Raw genomic sequence first — 22,677 nt, forward strand, 5'->3', positions numbered from 1 at the left:
AAAAGGGAAACAAGCAAAAGTAAGCTAACCATTAAATAAAAAGTAATGTTAAACTCATGACTGAGGATAAAGTGGAGAGTGTCCCAGACTTATTTCATACATTGCCTTATAGTATTATGAGAAGGCATTATAACTTAGTTTAATAACTTTCCTCTTTGATTGAGAAGACTATACTTTGAAGAATGAGTCATAGAGAAGCAACCTTCTTGGTCAGCCTGTGGGTTGGGTACACCAGCAGAGAGGAGATTATAAGAAACTAATACCAGGAACAAAACGGGTAATACTATCTAATGTGAAAGAACTGATTAGGCAGAATTCCCAAACTAACCAATATTCAAATGGAGGATAGGACGAATGAATAAGTTTAATTAGTAAAAGAGTTACTGTTAAGGCTTAAACTCTATAAAATAGTCAATTAACTGTATAGATATTTAAGACTACTCATGTTGTTGCAACATATATTGTTCCCAAATGTGTAATGGGGGGAATAAAAAGCTATGTTAGACTCTTTATTCTCAAATTTTTTCCAGATGATTTGAGCAAGATTTAGAGATCAAAGATAATTTAAAAACAAAACTGCTTAGTAAAGTCTTAAATTGTGAAACATATAAATACTATAGAAAAAAGGGGGAGTTAATTGAGAATACTTTATGAAAAATCTAGTAAGAAGGAAAATTCTTTCACTTGGGAGAAACGGCATTAGCAAAAATGAGAATGAGCATATACTATGGGCATTTAGACTCATGTTCAACAAACAATGATTTAATTCCTAATAACCAGGAATTTTATAATTTAACCCTCAAACTCTACTTATATAAAGTGGGTACTTACAGAGGAGGACACACATAAGGGATGTGACCGAACTTATAATTTGTACATACCAGAATATTCAAACCCAGGTCATCTTCTTCCAAGTTTCATGTTCTTCTACTACACTGGGCTTGGAGGCCAGGGGTAGAGGTACAGTGAGATGGAACAATGGCAGTAAGGAAATTAGACTAGAACTGAAAGTTTCTATTGGGAAAAATACAGTTGGAAAGAGATAATCAGATTATACAGAAAGTCTTAAAGTGACAGAGAGGAGAGATGATGCAAGAGACAATACGGAGCCAATATGAGTCTGGAATGGCATAGTAAAAAGGGGGTTTAAATAGTATCGATCATGGTGTGGTATACAGGATGGAATGGAGAGAAAAGAGAGCCAGTAAGAAAATGGGTATAAGAGTTCAGTGATACTGTTGTGAAATGATGAAATTAACAGTGGGCACAGAGAGGAAAAGACATGATCAATATTTCAGAGAAAAAAAACCCTGACAAAATACATTGGTTGGTTAGATATGGGACAAAAGGAGAGGAGTTAACATAAAAATTAATCAACTGAGTCATTCTTTTAAACAGTGAGATTTCCTAGTACATATTAAAAATCATTTGAGTAAAAGTTAAAAAAAATCAAACCTCAATACATAGGTAAATTGTGAAGCTTAACAAATCACATCTGTATATGTAACTCTTTCCTTTTAAAACTGATTTGAGTACTTCCCTGGTGGCACAGTGGTTAAGAATCCGCCTGCCAATGCAGGGGACACAGGTTCGATCCCTGGTCCGGGAAGATCCCACATGCCGTGGAGCAACTAAGCCCGTACACCACAACTACTGAGGCTGCGCTCTAGAGCCCGCGAGCCACAACTACTGAGCCCGTGTGCCACAACTACTGAAGCCCGTGCACCTAGAGCCCGTGCTACGCAACAAGAGAAGCCACCACAATGAGAAGCCCGCACACCATAACAAAGTAGCCCCCGCTCACTGCAGCTAGAGAAAGCCTGCACGCAGCAACGAAGACCCAATGCAGCCAACAATAAATAAATAAATAAATAAATAAATAAATAAATAAATTTATATTAAAAAACTCTGATTTGATATCTCATTTAGTCTATTGACCACAATTATTAAATATCCAGTGTATGCAAACATTTTCCCCAATATCTACATATCTGCATAATCATTGTTCATTACTCATTGTTATCTGTTGTGCTTGGATACCCTTCATATCCACTTCGACATGCTTCTGTAGGTGTGTACAGGGAAAGATATTACACCCTCTTCCTCTTTGTTCAGCTTTCCAGATCCAATGTCACTAAGCCATGTAGAATTTGTCTCCTAATGTCTAATGGGCGCTTCTTCTTTACCATTCCCACTACTTCTACGTTGGTAAAGCCTTTTATTGGATCTTACTTGGACTCTTGCAACTAACTCCTAAAATTACTGTTATCACCAATCAATCAAAAGACAGTATCTATAGTATATGCAAAAAATTAAACAAAATTGAATATAGGAGGCAAAAATAATGTAATCTCTGGTTTCTCTCTAAGGAGCATATAAAGTAGAGAAACTATATTGTTTTCATATAAAACAGCTAGAGAATTAAGATAGCGTTCCATACAAGTTGTAATCATCCCATGCATTAACATGCTATTTGTATCATGTAGGCAGCCAACTCAGAAATTCAAGTTATATTACAAATGGTGACTTACTTTTACTGAATTACTTACATTTTAAAGTAGGTTTGTAAGAAGTGTTTTTGGCCTGAATTGTTTTGATACTCTAATGGCTCAATTTTTCTTTGTTTATCCGCCCTTATTCTACCTCTCCTCAATTCTTCATTCCCAGCAGCCCATTTTTTAGCATTGATCACATTACGCAGATATGCTACTATCCAATTTGCTTTGTTCTTTGTAGACAAAATGTAAATGATGTTTCTTTAAGGTCATAGTTAACTCATGTCACTAAAGGTAAAAACTAATTCTTTTAGTCCCATTCCATTTTCTTTTCAGTGTAAATCCAAATCATGCTCTAGGCAATTTTAAAAGATCAACTTAGAGTAGACTGAGGTTGAGGGTCCTCACACAGCTAAGTCCAAAAAATAGTCCTCTATCAGCTACTGAAGGTCAGCTTAGGCTGCCTGGAGGCTAGAGAGCCCAGCATGGAACAATGGCAGGAAAATAGAGTTCCCTTCATTCCTTAATTCACATGCAAGTGAGGTGCCAATCAAGTGCTGACAAGCATGGAGAAACCAAAATCAAAAGTGGGTAGAGATACACTTTCAAAAGGTGCAGTTTTCACACATTTCTAAGAGATGTTTTTAATGGTGGCTGAGAACATACCACTAATAACATGGAAAAGAAAATAAAAGTAATCTGAAAAATACTAATTTTATATCAGCTGAGATGATTCAATAAGCTAATGAAATATATTTGCTAAAATTGTCTAATGTGTTCTAAAAGAAATATCAACAATCTCACTTTGACTAAGGAAAGAAATCTGAATGCAAATTGATGTACAGAGCACTGCAAACAGGGAAGGTAAGGTGAGTTAAGATTGGAAACTGGGCATTGACAAGGAAGCTAACTCATTTCCAAATAAAAGAAAATTTTAAGCTTGCTTGATTTTGTCAAACTAACCATCATCTACAATGACAAGAGCAAAGCACTCTGAAATGACCAAGTATGGAAGCAATGGAATCACTTCATAAAATGGCTGGTGAAAGAGATTATGAAAAAGCTTAAAAACTGCATTGTTTTTTAATGACAGTTAATTTCTAACAAATGAGTTTAAATTTTTAACCACTAATCTAAGGCAAAAGCAAGCTGCATTAGTTGTAGATGTTTTTCTAAATGAATTTGGTAAATGATTGTTGATTATGACTACTAATTCTATCTACCACATATAAAATAGAATTTCTTAGACAGAAATTTAAAGCTTCGAAAATGATGTTTTAATAATGGTAGCATTATATATTGGCATTATTTTTAAATACACAGAAAAGATAGCATAGACTAGGTATGTTACTTTTAAAATTCATTATCAATTCATAAAATAAACAGTTCTTCCCTTTTGCTTTAATGACTGAATGCTAGGATTGTTACCAGAGCTGTCTTAACAACATCTATTTTTACTAGGATTACAAAAGTTTAGAGAATTAGAAACTTGAGTTGTTACCATATAATGGGAATAAAAGCAGTGAAAAGCATATTTTTAGTATGACTTTTCTCATTATTATAGTCAACTGCATACTGTTTTATGAGGTTAGGCCTGATCAAGTTCCAATATTTACTACCATAAACTGAACACTGGTTTTGAAAATAAATGTCTTAACTACCTCTTGTATTCTTCAGGCGAATTTTAGCACTTCAAAATAGGATATAATAATAAATTATGTTCTCAGTTTTCAAAAACAATTAGCAAAATATGAAAGCTCTACAACTATTTTGTGCTCTAAATTTAAAAGTAATTTTTCAGATTTCTATTAGTAGTACCTTAATTTTAAACTCCAATTATACGTAATTTTAACTTAATAAATGGCAAGATACATTTTAGCATGGGTCCTGACTGGTACCTGTTTTTAAACAATAAGCACTATAAGTAATTACATGTAATATTGAAACTGTACTAGTCACACAGTTCACATCTAAAATAGATTTTCTTAAAATTCATGACCTAAAAAAGAATGTGACCTTGAATGAGGATGGTAGGAAAACAATCTCCATGCATTCAAACATAATGCTACAAACTAGCACTGTTCCATCCATAAGGGGTGTGTGTGTGTGTGTGTGTGTGTGTGTGTGTGTGTAGAGTCTTGAATCAGGAGTACAATTTTATGATAATTTTTAAAAAGTTAAACTTTACTGAAATCCAAAAGATTTCATGTCTGATGTGTATAAGGTACTATTGAGATAAAAAAACTAAACCATAATTTAAGATGTCCACAACTCACTTTCTTGTAAAGTTAATATTAAATATTTTAATCCATGTAAAACAATTTCATATAATACACATATGTTGAAAAATCCTGAGAGAATGAATATTTGTCAACATTTTAAACACCACGAGTTTTCCTCTAAGAATAATGGGGAGAATAGGAAAGAATATTATTCAGCTTTAGGCAAAAACAAAAGGTTTAAACATATTTCAATTTTTTTTGTTGTTTATCAATGCTATCTTTCAAAAATCCTTGAAATTAAGTGGAAACACAATGGCCTTAAATATATTAATCAAGCATTGTCAAAAATTTATGTAAAACTTAGTGTACCATGTTATTTGTTTAGAGAAATTCTTTTCAATAGGTCATAAACTACTTTTTCTTTAGCTTCCACCATCTATACACCTTCTTTACATACCCCCATCAAAGTTACTTGACAAAAAGTAGCAAATATATGAAGTTGAGATAATTGCCATTAATATTTTAAAACCTAAACAAGGTATATTACGTTAAATAGACTTCTCAGTCCTGGTGTTGCCTGTCAGATATGTGATGTGCCAGTGGTTATATTATATTCCTCCTCCCATGCATGCACCTCCTGCAGAGATAGCAGACTACAGAAGCTGACCCTTACTGAGACCATCTTGTCTCTCTGACAAAGCTCCTTTTTAACTTCTTACTTACTGGTTACTTCCTGTGATGGAGAAAAACTTTAGCTCAGCTTGTGATAATTTCACAGGCCCTGAGGACCCTGACCCTAATAGCCTCAAGGTCAGAAGTCAAGTCTTGTTCTGAAACATCTGTGTGCTTTATATTAAAGTGGAACAAAAGTGCAGAAATATCCACCAGTGTGTGACAAGAAGAACAGGCAAAATAAGACTGACACACTGGTCATCTGTTACTCTGGCATCTTAAATTCATTTTTAAAACTGTCCAAAATTCACTTAAATTCCAAATTTGATGTACAAAAGGTTTTTGTTAACTGTCTTAAGGTAAAAATATGGAAATTTATGTTTTACAGAAATCTGAAATTTGAATAGTCTTACCGGCCTTCAGACATATTTTAAGTTATTCTGTAAGTCATGAAATTTCATGTTTTATGTAATTTAATGGCTTACAGAAAGAAAACATAAGGTACATATATATCAGTTATATACGTGTGTGTTTGTATATATCTATATCTGTATGGTTAAAAGAACTATTTGAAAGGCAACATTCACATTTTAAAAAGGACGTCACACTTGTATGTTAGAGAGCTATCTTAAGATACCCATTATGTATTAAAATAAATAAATTCAGCAGTTAAAAGTACTTGAATATAATTTCTAAAAAGTGAAATCAATTTAAGAAATAAATGATTTATTTACTGATCTTAAGAGAGCACAGTATTTGTAAATTTAGGTCAGCTAAAGTGTTCTCAGGCGTCACCGCTAGTTTTATACCTAAATCATGTGGGTAAGCAATAAGGTGTGGGAAAGTTGAAAAGACCATGGAAATATATTTAATTTCCATGATGAAGAGAAATACACAGCAAAGTTTAGAAACGTAAAAATTAGACAACCAATGCTGTGCCGGCTTTTAATGTCCACTTTAGGCTATTTGGATTTAAAATTATCAAATGAACTTTTATCAAATTAATCATTTTATTAGAGCACTGGTACCTTCCTGTGACATAAGGGATAATGGACATGGAGCACATTTTTAGGACTGATTATATATCATTAATCACTCATACCTGCACAAAGTGTGCTAACTGCAATACTGCATATAATACCGACCAAATTTAGAAATCTTGATAATTTTTCCATTATGTACACATAATCTTCACCCTAGGAATCAGATTATTTTGAAATGCAAAGATTTTTATGACCAAGCATTGAGTTCCACTTAGATTAATGGAAGCTTTCTGATAGTTTTAATACTAATTATATGGATTCTGATCAAGTACTAACTTGAAGAGATAGTAGTTTTGTCAGTTAAAGGGTCTACTGAAATTTTTAACACTTTACAGATAATAATGCTTCAACGATGTACACATAAAACAGGAATCACAAATATAAAATGTATGGAAAGTGTGGCTATAACGTAGAAGTTAAAAAGTAATATGTATAGTGGGAAGCAGCCACAAAGCACAAGGAGATCAGCTCGGTGCTTTGTGACCACCTAGAGGGGTGGGATAGGGAGGGTGGGAGGGAGACGCAAGAGGGAGGAGATATGGGGATATATGTATATGTATAGCTGATTCACTTTGTTATACAGCAGAAACTAACACGCCATTATAAAGCAATTATACTCCAATAAAGATGTTAAAAAAAAAAGTAATATGTAAATAAGGAACAGGCAAAAAGCTTTCTGGTTAGCACTGAAAAGTTCTACCACAATAAAGAAATATACTCTTTTTAAACATCATAAAATTATTTACTCAAAATATGTAATTTTCATCCTTTATAAAATAATTTAAAGTAATGACACCAAGAAAAAGGGAGTGGAGGGGATAAATCTGTAAGGAGTTTGGAAATTAGAAAGAGTTAAATGTGCACTTACCAGTTCAACAAAAGCAAGTCCTCCATAGCTATGAGCAACAAAAAATACATTCTCAGCTGCAGATTGGGCTATGAAATGGTCCCACACATAGACTGCATGTTCTTCAGGAGAACCATTTTCCTATAAGTAAAACAAATATCATGTATCATACTGTATCTAATTATTATCAGAGTAATCAAAAATTAAATTATATCCTTGCTTACACAGCATAAGAAATAAGATGGTTATAGCTCATTCCAAATAATAACAATACAAAAAAACTACATTCAAGATCCAAATTAGGGAATAAATTAGTATTAAACTATTAGTAAATTACTGCTAAACTTAAGTGCTACTATAATATTCTGAAAGAAAGTATTTAAAATAAGCATATTTTTGAGGGGAAATTGCTCATTCTGGGCATATCCGAGATATTAAAATATATCTAAGTACATTAGAATTGCATAGCAGAAAGTTATAGTGGTTTTATGATAAAACAGTGTAACACTAAGAAAAATCAGATACATTTTATATGTATATCTGAAAATACTTATAGTAAACATACATCTAAATTATTTGATTTATAAAGTTTTAAGTACCTCTGTAAGCTGAAAATAAGCAGAAAATTAACAACAAATATTTTCAATTTATATTATTTTAAAAATACACTTTTTTCCTAAAAGAATTTTCCATACATTTTATTTCTAGAACTGGAAGAAATCTAAACATATAAACCTGGGACCTTTTATACTTCTCCTAATTTGCTAATCCCTAATAAATGTATGAATGTTGCTTTAGTTCCAAAAGTTCTATAATAACTTCATTTTATTGTGTTTATTTCTATAGCAGGCACATTTTGTGATTAAACCTAAAACTCGGATAATGTGAAAAAGGAAAAAAAAGAAAAAACAAACAACCAAAGAGCTAAAAAAACCCAAACTGAGAAAAACTAAAACAGATCATGAAAATGTTTTGTACGAATATTTCTTGGAAGCTTTAACACCAAAAGACTAATTCCCTAAGAATGTCATGGTACTAGACAATGAACACAATTTATTCACATTTTCCATCTCAGAAATTTTTAAATATCATATTAGGGTCCATATGAATGGCTTCACTTACCACCTAAAAGGTATTGTTCCCTAATGACTATCTCTACCCTGAATTTCTCTCCAGAGCTCCAGACCCAAGGTCATTTCCTTTTGAATGCCCCACAGATACTTCAAACTCAACCAATTCAACACCTTGCTAATAATTTCCTCTCCAAACCTGTGTCACTGTCTTTGCTCCCCACCTCCTGCTGAAATCTGAGCATCATCTTTTATTTCCCTCTCCCTCAAACTCCACATAAAATCAATCATTAAAAGCCTGTTGATTCTGTCCCCAACTGTCTCTTAAAGCCATCCACTTCTCTCCCTTCTCATTTCCTCTGGCTTAGCTCAAGCCCATCCTTTCACAAGTGGATGACTGCAACAGTCTACAGTCCAAGTTTCCCTGCCTCTAGGATTGCCCATTTAAATGCTCTCTCTAATTCCATAGTAAGAATAACCTTTCAAAAATGCAAATACAGTCATGTCGCCATGTTGCTCACTCACTGCTTAGAACTCTTCGAAGTGTTTTTATTGCCCTCAGTACCAAGTTCAAACTCAGAATGACACTAAGGCCTTAACATGATCTGGCTTCTGCCTCGAAATGTATGTGCAAAATACGATGACCCAAAAGATACACTTCTCCCACCATGAGAGACCACAGAGAACACTCTGTGTTCCAACTGCAGGGAACAACTTATAGTAACCTAACTGTGCCATACTTTTCTTATTTCTGGGCTGTTTTTGTTATAGTTGTTTGGAAAGTGATCCAAGTGTTCTGCCTTTAATTCACCCACCACCTTTACCTGCATAATTCCTACTTGTCTTCAGAACTCAAATGAAACATCACCTTCTAGTGAAAGTCTTCCCTCTCATCAAGGCTAGGTAATGTCCTACAACCACATCTTGTACATGTTCCCATTATTGCACTGAACAGTTTGTATTGTAATTGCTTGTTAATCAAATTCCTGAGGCCAAGAGCTGTGTCTTCTTCATTAAATCACAGGGTAATAAATAAATAACAAAAACACAACATGTATCTTCAGAAATGATTACTTACAACCTTGTAGTCATATACTAAAATACAAATATACTTTCAAAGATATCTATTAGTAACATAAATACGAAATTACCCACACCTAAAGTATGTAAAATAAATAGAAGAATCATAATTGGAAGGAAATATTTGTAGGCATTTTTGGCTTTAGCAATTTAGCTTTCATTAGTCTAAAAAGTAGGAAAATAGTTATCATTAAAAGCAGGACAGTGGTTAACTCTAAGGAAGAGAGATAGAGTTGTGATTGGGAAATAGACTTCTAGTGGTTGGCAATGTTTCATTTCTTGACTGAGGTAGTAGTTACACAAGTGTGTTCTTTATAGTTATAGTTAAACTGACTAATACATACTTAGCACTTTTCTGTACATATATATAAAGTGACCATAGAATTTATTCTACAAACCTTTGAGAGTGAAGAAAGGTAATGTTAGTAATTGTGCTTGGAGAACAGGTCTAAACTGGGACTGTCTAGAGAAAACCCAGATACCTGGTCTCCCTAGTTATATCTCACAATGAAATGTAAAAACAAAACAGGAATAGAGATAACAGAGCTTCTATCTGCTGATAGTTGGCAGAACTAACAATGTGAAATATCTGTGATGGTCCTAAATACTCTTCCATATATGGACAGAATAAAAACACATAGGAGATTAGATTACTCTGTCCCCCTAGGCTCCGCGCTGGAAGTGGACATGTAAGGATGATAAGAACTAAGCCATGATCCTGGCCTTCAATATGTTTGCAATTTCATGAGGGTGTTAACACATAAAGACAGGAGAGGCATTAGTGTGTGAGGAGTATTACTTTCTCTATTCCTGATGGACTGTCTTGACACCAAGTCCAATGGGTCTGTTATAAATTCACACTACCTGACCTCAGCGAAGTCCTGCCTGCTTTCTTCTCACAGTCACCAATTCTTCCTTTATACTGTTGAGAGCCTATCTGTCCCATCCCTCTCATTCCCACCTCATTTTGAGTCCTCCTACAATGGATTCTTAACTAGTCTCATTTCTTTTGGTCTCTCCCTTTACTTTGTTGCCAGCTTAATCTTGCTGAAGCCTGGCTCTGATAAATTCACTCTCCTGCCTGAAAGGTCATTTACTGAAATGGTTGCCATTGCCTACAAAATAAATAACTGGAACTCTTTAGCCAACATCTCTAAACCCATCTTTCCAGCCTTCCTTCTTACTATTTCCAGGGATCTTATTCATGCTCCAGGATAAATCTGGATTACACATGAATAGTCTGAAAATCCTAGACAAAACCGCTATCATGAAATCCAGTCTGGGATCTCATGGGTAATGCAGCTCAGACTAGGCAAAACCTAAAGGTGAGAACACTTCCAAGGGAGCAGTTCAGCAGTAATAGACTCTCCCACTACTTCGGGTGATGGCAGAGTGAATGGAAAGGAAGGGATGGAGTAAGTCATTTCAGAGGAAAAATCAGCAAAACTTTGATATATAAGGGAAACTGCCAACCAGGCCCAAATGTCCCATCTATGACTAAAGGAGAGCTAAGAACTAACAGTTCTTTCCACTGTTCACATATAAAGACTAGTGTTTTCAGAGATTAGTATTATAGCTGAGTCTTTTCTTCCACAGTCTATGGTGATATCTGTTAAAATGGTCTATGAGCAGCAGGAAAAAGAAATCTCAAGTATCCATGTGCCCCAAGTACTTAAATATTTTCAGCCTGACTGTAAGGTCATCAAATTATTCTTTAGTTTTAGATTTTAAAACCTAATGTTCTAAAAAGCCAGACCCAATTGAAAAAAAAATGTCTATAACACCTACTTAGGGGGTTATCCATAGGCACAACTAAACCATTATACAAGATTATTCTAGGCCACACTTGACACACATTGACCCAAAAAGATCCAGGGTAGGAATCACAGTTTGCCATCAGGGCAGCAGCAGGCATTCCTTTTAATGGAAGCCTCATAGCAGTTCCTGTAGCAGACACAACACAGAACCTTGTGGGAGTTACTCTCTTTGGCCCATGGGGTGTTAGCTCAGGAGTGAGGGAATCGGACTCACCTTGGGCAGATACAGGAGTTATCCTGCCTTAAAAGTCTTATAACCTATAGAAGCCAATACCTCTTGCAACAACTCCATAGGCATGGCTTCCAGGGTCCTTGCTTGCAAGGGACTTGCCCAATTACAAGAGTTACTACCCTCAGGGAGGATCAAAATTATGATATTTATAGTCCATTATAATTCCTTCTAATCCAGATGCAGTTTATCAACCAGAGGTCATTTTCTACCATAGGCAGTGTTGCCCAGCAACCAACCACTTAGAGTGGATGCCATGGTATGTTTCCCAGAGCCTCCTTTAGTTAGAGGCACTCATTTCCTGAGCTGTGCAAGTGTTGGCAGCTGATAGCTTTAACTGAGGTACTCTCTAGGAATTGCCCTCAGCCAAATAAAGCTATCTTGACTAAAGTTACAATCTCACCTCTGAGGCAATTTACATACAATGTCTGGTTGAGATGATGTGGATCTATAAAGGACCTATCTCTTGCCTCAAGGCAGGACATCTCTGAAAAGCCATCCCAGATCCAGAGATCACCAAGGAGTTAGATGAGGCCTTTGTTGTGACTATACTGAAGTTCAACTCCTTCGACCAAAATCTATTTTTTTGCTCTCCTACAGGTGCTGATCCCAAGAGAATTCCCCAACAAACTTCTTACATGCAACTTCAGAATCTGTTACCTGGGAAACCCAACTTAAGACACCACCTTATCAGGCTTCCAGGGACATAGAGCTAGAAAGTTAACTGAAGGTCAGATTCTCATATAGAAGGGGAAAGAGTTTTGCTAACCTTTGACCCACAGCATCTTACAAGCAATATATGGAAAGTATTTAATCTATTTACATGTATTATTATCCTATGTTTAAAACTACTGTAAAATATTGTTGGCTCAAGTTTACATGTCAGTTCTATTAGCCATGGTAGCTTAAATTGAATCCTGTACTATTTCATTGGTTCTTCTCTATCCTGCTATTTATTTAATCTGCCATGTCACTTCTTCCTTCTAGAATATAAGCAATTTGAAGGTAGATTCTCTTTTGGATTCAAACTATAAACAGAAGGCATGCTATAGGCATTTAATAAACGACTAACAATGCTAGTACTATTGGTAATGACACTGTAGACAAAGTACCATGAAATGCATTGCAAAAACCAAGACAAAGGAATATTCAAACTCCATTTCAGGAATCTAGCTTCTAATAATCTGGAAAGTGGCAAATGACTGATGTTCAGAGATGTTTATCACTGTCTCATTTATAGAAGCAAATAACTGGATAATGCCTAAATGTCCAATAATGCAAAAATAAATATTTAAGTAAATTACAGTTTATCTGTCTAAGTAGCTATACTATTCAGTGAGTTTATAAAGTAATACATGCAGTTCATCTAATTTTGTAGGTGGTATAATTTTCACTATGAAAAAAGGCTTGAAAAAGACTAGGAAGAATCAAATAAAAATATTAAAAGCAGCTGCTTATGGATGGTGGGATTATGAATATTTTCTATTTTTAGCTCCTTTAGATCTTTCTGAACTTTCCAAAATTAGTACAAAGTGAATGCTCTTTATAGTAAAATAAGAAAACAACAACCAAAAAATCAGAAATCCTACTGAATAACTACTGCTGGCTTCTTAGGGGGAATCAGCATCTGAGTGGGATCTTCACATCTTCATATCTAACAAATTCTAACATCTGCGCCGAACCCACTGCATGTTTACAAGCAGCAAATCAAAGGGGCTGTTTCAAATAGGTGTAAGAGTAAAAAGTGATAGCTGAAAAAAACAGAAAACCCACAAAAACTGGAAGAGCACATATAGCGCAAGGCGTCTGAGACTACTAGCGTTGTCGCTGAGCAACCTGAGGGCAGTGCTGCATTTAAAGCACAATAACCGACAGGAACAATAGTGATCCTGAATCGTCAAAAGAAAGTTAATGATGCTGCATGAATTCTGTATTTGAAGGACTATAATTAAGAAATAGTTTAACTATTATTTTTAAAAACAGTTGATAAAGGAGATAAACCTTAGCTATAAAAAACCTGGCTTTCTTCTGTGACTATTTCCCAAGGCTTTCACAAATGTATGGCTTTTTTCTATTCAAGTGTTTAGGAAAGCCAGATCCTCATCATTATAAGATGCAACAAATTCTGCCAAATATTTGCTGCCTCCTGCAACAGTTAAGCCCAATAATGGTAGCACAGGAATTAATAAACTTAGAGTAGTTCTTAATATATATTTCTGACATATTATATCACTAAAACCCCATTTTATAAATGAGATGGTGCTGTTCCAAGGCACATCTGTGTCATTCCAACCCACAGCCCACACTGTGTCCACAATCATTACATATTTATAAAGCAGAATCCACAGAGTGTATACTACCAGCAGTGTCTTTTGAAACTAAACAGATTTCAAGAGGAAAGACTTTATAATATGCCTCAATTACAGAAATGCAAACATACTAAATCTACTTTACAGGTCTCTCCATGAATTTCACATCAGAGTACATTTTGTATTGAGTAACTTCAAGCTGGATGATTTTAAAATATGCAAATATACAAAGTGCATGAAGACAAAAGTAAATCGATTAATTAGAACTTGCTAGTGGCAGAATGCATAGAATATTTACACCGTGGAGCTCAGTAGTATTCAGAGTACAGGCTGAATTTCCTGATGTACTCTTGCCATCATTAATTGTTAAATGCCAGACAGAAGTGATACAGTAACCAAAGCCTTATCAACTATGCCAGATTCTACTACCTCGGCATTGCAAGGTCTGCATTTATGATGGAATACCTGAGCTGATAACACATGGAATTATCTAAACAACATTTGCATATTTGTGTAATTATTTTCTAAGGTTAATTAGCTCCTGTAAAGCATTTCGCCCTTTGAGACTGCTTACAGTGACAGGTTCACATATTTTCTGAACCATTGCCAAACCTGACAGATTTTTCTTCAGCTAACCTGTTGCTACGAAGTTATAAAATGAGTTCTCCTATAATACATATTTTAAACTTATAACTGATTTTAGGAAAAGTAAAATGAAAATTGAATGAATTTCAGGGTTTTTCAAATGTCCTATTTTAAAATCAAAACTTCAAGATTATTTTGTTTTACTTCATATAAGTCTTTCTGTGATTACAATGGTAAGCATATCTACTAAGAAAGTTTCTTTATGAATAATAAAGTCTAGCATTTTTTACTTTAAACCAGCACATACCTATGTCATTAACTCTGGCTGTGTCACATATCACACACACATACACACACACACACACTCTCACCAGCTGCCCTTAGTTCTATCACTGATTTGCTATTTACACTGGAGGCATCAGCTGGAGAAAGAACACTAATATAAAATCCACACTTTTTTATGACAAAATCTACAAATCAAAGTTGTTTCTTTTAAGACGCTAAAACCTCAATAGGTAAAATATGGCTAAATGAAATCCAAATGGGAGGCAGATATCCAAGTCAGAGGGATTTATGAGGATGCAAAAATGTAAGTTACCTTCTTGCACCCAACCAATCCACAAGTACAAGATAAAAGAAAATTAATACTTTTAGGAATTGGTCAGTAGGGTATGCTTTCAGAAGAAATGAAACACAAATAGCATATGACCCTAATCCACAAAGACACACACAAGAAAATCACATGGTTTAGCTTTAAACTTTTAGATGATTCTGTTATTCAACTCCTTTGTATACGAAAAGAGTATAAATTGTACATTAGTACAGAACAAAACATTTATAAGAATAGTTATGTGTAAAATATATTTTGTAATGTCATATGGAGTATAATTTTATTTTAATCCAGTTAAATACTTTGGATTAAAAATTTATCTTGATTTTGTCATATTTTAAATGTGTTATCTTTTAAAAAGTATAGGCCTTTGTGTTTAATGATGATTAAAGGACTAGGAGTACATATGAATGCATAAAAACTGATGTTACAGCATACATCTAGCGAAAACATCTTCAAAAATAAAGGACCATTATTTGGTCTTTAAATATTAAATGGAACCATATGAAGTTACCAATATAAGACATTTTTTACCTTAAAAATAGCAATTTCATACAATTCAACCTTAAATGTAATAAAAATAAACAAAAGAAATATAAACTTGAGCTATTTTGAAACTATCAATTTTTTTCCTACCTTTTAGGTGTCAAGATATTATTGACGGCCATCAATCTTGGAGACAGATTCAAGGCTACCTTATTTGTCAATATGGCTATATTTAATAAACTATAAATAGAAGACATTCATAATGATCATAACTGACAAAGGACTGGTATACAGAACCATAGCAAACACATTTGAATTTCACAGATTTTCAAGCTTAACATGTCCAAAAGTAAACTCTGTATCGGTTTGCCAAATTCTATTATCTGTTCTTCCTTTAGCCTTTCTCATCTTGTCAAGTGGTACCTCCACTAACCCAGTTGTTCATGCCAAAAATCTGGAAGTCATCCTTGACATCTTCCTCTTCCTCTATCTCTCTTATTGATCCAACTTAATTTATCCTCCAAAATATTTCTAGAATCCATAAACTTCTCTCAATTTCCACTCTTACTATCTCAGCCCAAGCTATCACCATATCTTGCCTAGGACGCTAACCACTTGAACTGGCTATATGCTTTCTCTCATTTAATCTTTACAATGACTTTATGACATAGACACTCTAAATATCCCAGTTTACAGAGATTATTTTGTTCAAGGTCATACAACTTGCCAGATTACAAACTAGTCTGTCTGGTTCTAGCATCTGAACTTCTACACTATACTACCTATTCTTTTAAATGATATGTGTTAAAGTTAAACTTTGTCTTTTTATCCATTTGAATATAAAGTTCAAACAACAATTAACCAACGAAGTTAGGGGAAAAAAATGGATAATCAATTAATTATAACCTATTATTTGTAGAAATGGTGCCAAATGCTTTGTGATTGGGCCATAATTGCCACAAAATAGGGATAACCTGGAATGAAAGGAAGATAAGAGCTGGTAGGATTCTTAGATTCCAAAAACATGTTCCAGAGCGTTTCTGACAAAATAAACACTGATGATCCTACTCACTTTAATAAAATTTAGGCTCTCCTCTCTTAGTGCAATCTACAGTACAATCATAAAAATGCTTTTATAGCACATATGGAGGCAGGCACGGATCTAAATACTTCACAGGTATTAACTCATTTAATTCTGACAATCCTATGAAGTACTATTTTTACCCTCATAATCAGATAAACAGGCAAAAAAATGATTAAGGAACTTACTCAAGAAAATTGCTAGTATATGGCAGAGCCAGAATTCAAACCTAGGTAGTCCAACTCTGTATCAGTAATCTTAATCACTTTATACTGCCGTGTTAAAACACCTTTAATATCCTTTGCTCTATGTAGGCATAATCAAGGTTGTTGCTCTTTAGAGCAATGAACCAAATGGTGAAGGGCCTTTAAGAAAAAAGGGACAAGTGTTGCTTATGTAGACATCATGCACTGTGGGCCAGGTTCACATGATAAAAAACTTTCTTTGTGAAATGAAGCTGTTGGTTTTCTGAAAGTTAAATGTGTCCTCCTTTTCCTTGAATCACCTCTGCCACCTTATGAGAATTAAACTGAACCTAGCTTGAGATCTATTATTAATTTTCTGCCATTCAGTCATCCATAACAAAGAATAAAGCTAAGTGAGAGAAGCTAGACACAGAAGACTACATATTGTATGATTCATTTTATAGGAAGTTCTAGAAAAGCCAAAACTATAGTGTTAGAATCAGTGGTTGGTAGGGTCAGAAAAAGTTTGTTGACCCTTGCTGTAAGTACTTGCAATCTCAGTTCCAGCTTAGAGTAGCAGATTAAATATCCATATTTGACAGCATTATCTCCCCATACCCTATAAACACTACAGTAAAAGATTTTTTTTTGTCAAAGACATAAATCCACAAGGCCTAGGAGGACAAGGGAGGAGAAAACACCATGACATTTGGAAGATGAGCAGATATAAGAATGGTAACTGATTTAGCACATCTGAGAAAGTCAAATCCCAAGCTGGCGATGGGGAAAGCTAAAAACCAATTCCATTTATACTGCAAAATCCTCCAAAGTACAGAGATAGTATTCTAGGTACCCCCAGGATTGAAGGAGAGTGGATGTATGTGCTAAAATAAGACTGTTTGACAGTAGTTCTTTTCCCCTCTTCCATTCCATGCAACTCGGTAAATGTCTTTCCACATTCTGACAGGAGAGATTTTGAAATGGGGATATCAGTACCATATGCAAATTGATATGGAATGTAGTGACCTACCTTCCCTGTCTTCCCCCAGCCTTCATCCCTTCTAAACTTTCAGATTGTAAGTAGTCAGACCTTCAGTCTCTAGGCAGAAGACTAGAGGAATCTTCTTTGGAAAATCAAACCAGGTTAAATAAAAGTTCTGAAGATACAGATGGACAGAGAAAGACAAATATTGTATGATCTCACTTATATGTGGAATCTAAAAAAAAAATCAAACTCTGAAACAGAGAACAGATTGGTGGTGGTTGCCAGGGTGAGGAGCAAGGGGGGTGGGAAAATGGGTGAAGGTAGTCAAAAGGTATAAACTTCCAGTTATAAGATAAATAAGTTCTGGGGATGCAATGAAACAGCATGGTGACTATAGTTAACAATACTGTATTGTATATTTGAAAGCTGCTAAGAGAGTAGATTTCAAAAGTTTTCACTACACAAAAAAAGTGTAACTATGTGAGGTGATAGACGTGTTAACTAACCTAAGATGTGTTAACTAATCTATTGTGGTAATCATTTTGTAATACATACATATATAAAATCACTACATTGTATACCTTAAACTTGTACAATATTATATCTCAGTTATATTTCAATAAAGCTGGAAAAAATTCCAATACCAAAAAAACCCCCAAAAAACAGATTCAGATGGATGGGGCTGGGCATGGAGGAAAATTCCCAACAGACTACTCAGATTACTTATAGTGAAGCTCAAACATCACACGTCTCACCCATACACTCAGAGTTCCAATTAGCTTTTTAATTCCCACTGATAAACATGAACAGACTGCCAAACATTATTAGACACATGAAGACAGCCTATAATACAAAATGGAGAGACCAGAATAAATGGAAAAAGGCAACTTGGAAGAAACTGAGACTTCGCAGAAAGAGGAAAATTTCAGAAACACTGCCATTATTATTATCAGAGAGATCAGAGAAAACAGTACACTCATAAAACAAGAACAGGATCCTATTAAAAGGAATATTCAAAAAATAAAAAGAGCTCTAGAAAATTGAACGCAAAATAGCAGAAATGAAAAATCTGATAGAGGGGTCAGATGGTTAAGTTAAAGAAATCTTCTAGAAGCAAAAAGATATAAAAAATAGAAAAGTAATAAATCAAACAATAAGTTCAAGAGATTCATTATCCAAAAAAACATAAGGGAGGAAATAAACAACAAAATGTTTAAGAAAATTTCCCATAACATTAGCTGTTGGACTGAAAAAGCTGACAAAGTACCCAATATAATGGCTGGATAGATCTAAATAAAGGTCTATCATTGTGAAATTTAGAACCCAGGATAATAATATTCTATAAGTTTCAAGATAGAAAAATGAAAGATTAGGATTCAGAACAATTCTGGACTTTTTAATAGCAACAGAAGAATCAAGATGATAAAAAAAGTCTTCAAAATTCAAAAGGAAAATAATACCCAACTTATAATTCTATACCTGGCTAAAATATCATCAAACATAAGTGTAAGATAAAGATATTTTCAGACATAGAGATACAAAACCAAAAAAAAAGTATATCTCATTACTCTCTTCTAAAGAAACAACTGGAAGATGTGCTCCTTCAAAGTAAGAAATAAACCAAGAAAGACGAAGGCATGAACTATAGGAAATAGAAGAAATAACACAAGAAAGTAAAAAAAGGAATCTTCAGAAAAATGGTGAAGGCAGATGTCAGGATGACAGCTGGACACCAGATGCAGTGGGAAACCAGACTAGGTGGTAGCAGTGTGACTCAAGACACAAATATGCTGAGGGCTGTCATCACCATGACCCCCACTACAAATGCATCATCATCTTAAGACATAATGACCCAATGAGACTGACCTGGATTTGGATTTTCCTAATCACTTGCTAATGAGATTACTGTGTCCTGTTAATGCTCTGGTGCTGATTCAGCTGAGGACACTCATTATACTTCACAAAAGTGTTGTAGGACCTAGCTATAGACCAGGGTAAGCTTAGAAATAGGAAATACAGGGACTTCCCTGGCCGTCCAGTGGTTAAGACTTCACCTTCCAATGCACGGGGTGCAGGTTCAATCCCTGGTTGGGGAGCTAAGATCCCATATGCCTCGGGCCAAAAAACCAAAACATAAAACGGAAGCAATATTGTAACAAACTCAGTAAAGACTTGAAAAATGGTCCATGTCAAAAAAAAAAAAAAAAAAAAAAGGAAATATAAAGAGCACACTCCCTTTAACCATATTTCTGCTTATTTCCTCTGCCAGATGCTCCAACTGTTGAAAGCCATGTTTTTTAAGACTATATTGTCTCCTGAGTTTCCTATAAGGGGCCTGTTGTAAATGTTTAGGGAAGCTGAAGTCAGAGCATGATCCAAAGTATGTGTTCAGCTTATCTGCTACTAGGAGCTTTCATCTAATACTAGCAATATTTTCCTTTCCTTACACAATTAGGCCTGTGTTTGCTGCTCAACAATTCGAAGTGAACAACATATTATTTAGGAATACATATAGTAATAGTTGTAGTTTGACTGTGATATACCATTCAGTACCCCAAGCCCCCACCTCAGTAAGACTGAAGCACTCATTTTCCCATCTGCTGTGAGTGTTGATGGCTGACAGCTCTTGCAGCCAAGGATTCCCCAAATCCCTCTTTCCTGTCACTGATTTCAGGGAAAGAGGACTACCATGCCCAGGATTATGCTTCCTTCTTGGAGAGTAACTGCTTCCAAAGACTGGTTAGTGCTAGAGAATAAGTGCCTGGCTCCTTGCCCGAATTTTGGAGAACTCTATAGGACTATCTTTGCACCCTGTGAGGGTCAGTAGTGATGCCCTCACTTCTTTATAGGTTTTTATCCTGAGAATAATCCCCAGTAAATCTTCTATACGCTAATCTCTACATCAGAGTCTGCTTCCCAGGGAAACTGACCTGTGACAGCTGGCTCCAGTGAGTGGTCTGAAAAAGTTGACTCTAAAGTATTGAATAGAAATTTTGGAGCTGGATGACCTATCCACCAGCTGGCTGAAAATGCCAGTGGTAGGTGGAGCACTGATAAACCCTGGCACATAGTAACAGTGCAACTGCTAAAAACTTTCACCAGTGATGAACTGGAAGTATATACTGGTAGAAAGGAATGTACAAGCAGGTACATGTATTGGCACCGAAAAGTACATCATTAGAAGGACTATGGAATTGGATGGCTATTTCCAAAGGCAATAGAGTGATTAATCAGCATAAGACTAAGTGTGAAAGCCAGAGAGCTTCCTTAGCAGCATATAAAGAGGCTCTCATCTTCTGCAGCAGGAGGGCCAAAGAACCTAAGGACCAGGCCCAGTACTTTTTTTTTTTTTCTTTTTTTTTATTAATTAATTTAATTTATTTATTTTTGGCTGTGTTGGGTCTTCGTTTCTGTGCGAGGGCTTTCTCTGGTTGTGGCGAGCGGGGGCCACTCTTCATCGCGGTGCACGGGCCCCTCACTATCGCGGCCTCTCTTGTTGCGGAGCACAGGCTCCAGACGCGCAGGCTCAGCAGTTGTGGCTCACGGGCCCAGTTGCTCCGCGGCATGTGGGATCCTCCCAGACCGGGGCTCGAACCCGTATCCCCTGCATTAGCAGGCAGATTCTCAACCACTGCGCCACCAGGGAAGCCCAGGCCCAGTACTTTTATGAGAGAAGCAGAGCTCCAGGGAAAGCTGGATTCTCCCCTGGCAGGTCTCAATGTGGGGTTAGTACCCTGATTCAGGAGTGGAACCTAAAACATGGGATGGGTACAACTGGGTCACCTCAGTCCCCAGATTACCCTGAACCTTCAGGGCCTGCAGAAGTAGCCCATGTCTCCCAGTTAAAAGCTAGTGCTCTCCCCATTCTTGGAGATGGTACAGAAGCTGCTGCCTTTGCCAGACAACATGGCTTCCTCCATCCCACTTTCACGTCCACTGCAGACCCTAGCCCAACAATTAGGATTAAGTCACAATATAACCTAGCCAGGGAAGTGCTGGGCCTCTTAAGGGAGAAAGTGTAACAGGAAGGAGTGGCTTAGTCAGTACTGACAGGCAGGAGCAAGGGGAGTACAGAGTACAAGGGGACTAAATACTGAAGGTGCTGGATCAAGGCAGGCAGAAAATGAAGTTGGATAAAGGAAAGTTGATTGATATATAAGTACCCACTCAGGATACAGGATTTAATACCTGCCTAAGTTTTCTATTGCTGCAGTTACACATTACCACAGAATTAGTGGCTTTAAAAAACACTAATTTATTATCTAATAGTCCTGTGTATTAAAAGTCTGACATAGGTCTCAATGGGCTAAAATCAAGGAGTCCTTTCTGGAGGCCCTAGGGGAAAAATCCATTTCCTTGCCTTTTCCAACTTATAGAGTCTGCCCCCTTCCTCCATCTCAAAGCAAGAAGCCTTGCATCTTTCTGGTCATTCTTCCAGAGTTACATCTCCCTCTCTCCCACTTCTGCCTCTCTCTTCCACTTTTAAGAACTCTTGTGATTACAGTGGGCTCACCCAGATAATCCAGGATAATCTCCCTATTTTAAGGTCCTTAATTTTAATCACATCTGCAAAATTCCTTTGCCATGTGAAATAACATACTCACAGGTTTCAGGGAGTAGGATGTGGACATCTTCGGAGGCCATTGTCCTGCCTACCACAACATCCTAGCAAGGACCCTGGGAGATGGTGACAATTCCTTGCTACGCTCGCTCTTAGAACCCTGAAGAAAGTAATGATGTATACTAAGTGAAGATCCTTGTATCACATGTTATCACTCACCAGACAGTGTCCATCTCAGAAGAGGCAATAAAACAACCAAGAAGACAGAAAGGCTCAGACAGTTTATGTCTGCCAGAGTCTGTCACTGGCTACCTTAGCGCTAGCACAATCGGCACGTGAATGGAAAAGTCAGTGTGGCAAGGATGGATGTGATGTATAGGCCCTCAAGTATGCATGCATC

The 22,677-nt window shown here is 35.9% G+C and overlaps 1 protein-coding gene across 3 annotated transcripts in view; it reads right to left on the reverse strand.

Annotated features, from left to right (window-relative positions):
- FAM172A (family with sequence similarity 172 member A) overlaps nt 1-22,677 on the reverse strand; it is a 421,563-nt gene that overhangs the window by 186,630 nt on the left and 212,256 nt on the right. For all 3 annotated transcript variants that reach the window (XM_036846745.1, XM_036846746.1, XM_036846747.1), the window contains one exon: nt 7,301-7,420. In XM_036846745.1, coding sequence (XP_036702640.1) covers nt 7,301-7,420 — 120 coding nt within the window. The remainder of the gene's footprint in view (nt 1-7,300; nt 7,421-22,677) is intronic.

The sequence above is a fragment of the Balaenoptera musculus genome, chromosome 3 (genome assembly GCF_009873245.2).
Source record: "Balaenoptera musculus isolate JJ_BM4_2016_0621 chromosome 3, mBalMus1.pri.v3, whole genome shotgun sequence".
NCBI classification, from domain to species: domain Eukaryota; kingdom Metazoa; phylum Chordata; class Mammalia; order Artiodactyla; family Balaenopteridae; genus Balaenoptera; species Balaenoptera musculus.